We start from the raw sequence: 2,747 nt of genomic DNA, 5'->3' as shown, positions 1-2,747 counted from the left end.
GACCCCTTATAAGGATTGGGCAATCCTCCTCCCTTTGAGCTAGCTTTTGGGGTGTGAGTTAAGTCTAAGACCTAATTTAACATGGTATCAGAGCAGGGCTCGTCTCACCCGATGTTGAGGCCCCCAAAATAAAAAATTGCCCACGCACCAGATGCTAAGCACTGGGCGTGAGGTGGGGTGTTAAAGAATGACAAAAGTCCCACATCGGTGGTTAATGAGATGAGTGGACTCCTTATAAGGCTTGGACAATCCTCCTCCCTTTGAGCTAGCTTTTGGGGTGTGAGTTAGATCTAAGACCTAATTTAACACTGACTTAAAATTATCATTAAATGAAGGGCAAAATGAAAAAAATAATAATTAACTAGTGAAATGCACCTCTATTTTTGACTTTGATTGACGTGATATAAGGTAAAACCTTAAATTAGTAAAGTCAATTCTTTTTGTACTACCTCCAATTTAGGTGAGGGAATAAATGACCGAGTCAAATCAATGATTAAACAATAATTAAAATTTTGCAGTTTACCAGATTGGAATCTAATCAAACATGGAAATAATGTAATTGATGGTGTAAGAAATATACAAACTTACAAAAAGTTTCTTCCCAAAATCACAAATATCACAAACAAAAGGAATTTATTTGGTGTTGCATACAAACATAAAATTGCATGAAGAATAAATATTTTTGCGGATACTAGATGCTTTCACATGTGTGTTTTTACATCTCACTTATGAGTGAAGAAGTAGTGCTATAATTAGTTTCAGCAGAAATATCCCAAACTCTTTCAGAGACCCCAAAGTTGAGGTTGTATTTTGGCTGCTTGTTTGGTGAAAACAATCCAAAATGTTTCTCAAGCTCTGGATTCTTGTTATTCTCATCAAACATGGCGAATATATAAGTCTCGATAGGTCCAGGCTTTCTGGGACTACCTTCTTTAGCATGTTGAATTAAGTTCCTCAAGTATGTTTCTGCATTGTCATGTGTGGCACCAAATGCACCAGCAGACGGCCATCCACTCTCTGACACAACAATTCCTACAGATCCTCCTCCTGTTCGTTCCATCGCAGCATAAACAGAATCCAACATAGCATCAAATAAGTTCCTATATTGACGCGAACCATCTTGTACCACTACATTAGGTGCTGTAAAAAGAGCATAGGGAAGTGAAATCTGTCCTGGATTACCAGAATAACTAAAATAAGGATAAATGTTAACGAGCAAAGGTGCACGCGTATCCCTCAAAAATCCAACAATCGGATCAGTGAACCATCTCACATCGTTCCTAAAAGAACCCTGTGATGGTGGATAAGAGTTGCCAATCAACGTCATGTCTACTGACGTTGAGACCTTAATGTCATTTCCCAAACCAGCTTCACCGATTGCTTTATAAATGTTAACCAAAGCAGGAACTTGAAATGAGGTAAGAGACGATGTGCCAGTAACAGGGCTGATTTCATTACCAACAGCAATGTACTTAATTTTGACATCAGGCCAGAAATCTTTAACGTTCTTCTGTACCCACCATGTCGCGTGTTCCATCCCAGAAGCAATGTGTTGCACATCTACATTTGGAAGTCCTAGTATCACTTCAATGTTTGATCCTCTTAATGCATCCAAAGCTCCATGATTCGGATCATAAAGCCTCAATCTTCCAATGTTTCTTGACTTGTAGAGCTGTATAACTTCGGAATGTGATGGCAAGTTGTTCCCCATCATTCCATAGCAAACACCTAATTGGGCCTCTGCTCAATAACAAGTAGAAAATATGGGGTTTTAGAAACTTAACCAATTCTTGTAGGGCAGATGTAGTATATATGTAATTACTGGTTCCTCCGAATCTAATTGTTTTAACTCAAAACTGCATGTATACGTTTCAAAAGTTCACTACATAAGAATAAATATTAGATTTTGACTGCATTTCAAATTTTGGATCCGCCTCTGCTCTCATCCCCTCAAATTAGAAAAGCTTGCGAGTGTCAACCGAAAAATATCAAATAACTTTGGCTAAAATGAATATATATAGTCATGCAAGTTAGTGTGGGAAAAGATACACAACTAAGAGTAATACGAAAAAAAATAAAATTATCAACAATATTATTTTATATATATTGGGAAATTCAAAATGTTTAAGTAGAAACCTGTAATGTGAATGTTGGTGGCAACAAGTAATCCTAGAAGCACGATAACAGCTATTTGTGTGGTAGCCATGATATTTGATGAGAAATGTTGTTGGTACAAACTAAGATGAACTAGGACCTATTTATAAACTATATGGAGATAGACTTGTGTATAATATTTATTAAAGTGGAATATTATTAGCATTTGTTAAGAGCCGCCAGGTGACTTGATCAACTTGATCTGTTATTTTTTGTGGAAAAAAAAGATCGATGAGCATGATGATGTATAACTTTGACTTGAAAAAAAGAAAATATAGCTAGTTAGGATTAGTTTCTATATCCACCACAATACATTTCCTCTCATAGTCTCTCCACATTTGCAAAAAATATTTACATCAAATCAAACTTTTAATTTGATCGAATACATTACATAGCACACACGTACTCATAGTTGGGCAATAAATGTGTATATGAAAAACAGTCTTGCATTCCATGATTTGATACTGACATATTTTTTTCCAACGTGCCGACTTTTCTACTTCATTTATTTGAGGAAAATAAGATTTCCTGGTAAAGACTCGGGATCATTTGGTAGAGTGTATCAGTAAAAATAATGTATATATTAAGTTTAT

The 2,747-nt window shown here is 35.9% G+C and overlaps 1 protein-coding gene across 1 annotated transcript; it reads right to left on the bottom strand.

Annotated features, from left to right (window-relative positions):
• Nucleotides 1-541: 541 nt before the first annotated feature.
• LOC125829014 (glucan endo-1,3-beta-glucosidase, basic) lies at nucleotides 542-2,415 on the bottom strand. The gene is made up of 2 exons (XM_049508296.1): nucleotides 2,137-2,415; nucleotides 542-1,740 (listed from the first exon to the last, which is right to left on the bottom strand). The coding sequence occupies exons 1-2, from the start codon at nucleotides 2,204-2,206 to the stop codon at nucleotides 716-718; spliced, it is 1,095 nt and encodes a 364-aa protein (XP_049364253.1). The 5' UTR covers nucleotides 2,207-2,415; the 3' UTR covers nucleotides 542-715.
• Nucleotides 2,416-2,747: the final 332 nt, after the last annotated feature.

This window comes from Solanum verrucosum, unplaced genomic scaffold (genome assembly GCF_900185275.1).
Source record: "Solanum verrucosum unplaced genomic scaffold, falcon-dt-bn FXZP01000007.1, whole genome shotgun sequence".
NCBI lineage: Eukaryota > Viridiplantae > Streptophyta > Magnoliopsida > Solanales > Solanaceae > Solanum > Solanum verrucosum.
The sequence above is the reverse complement of the archived record's forward strand: the minus strand, read 5'-3'. Positions and strand labels throughout refer to the sequence as shown.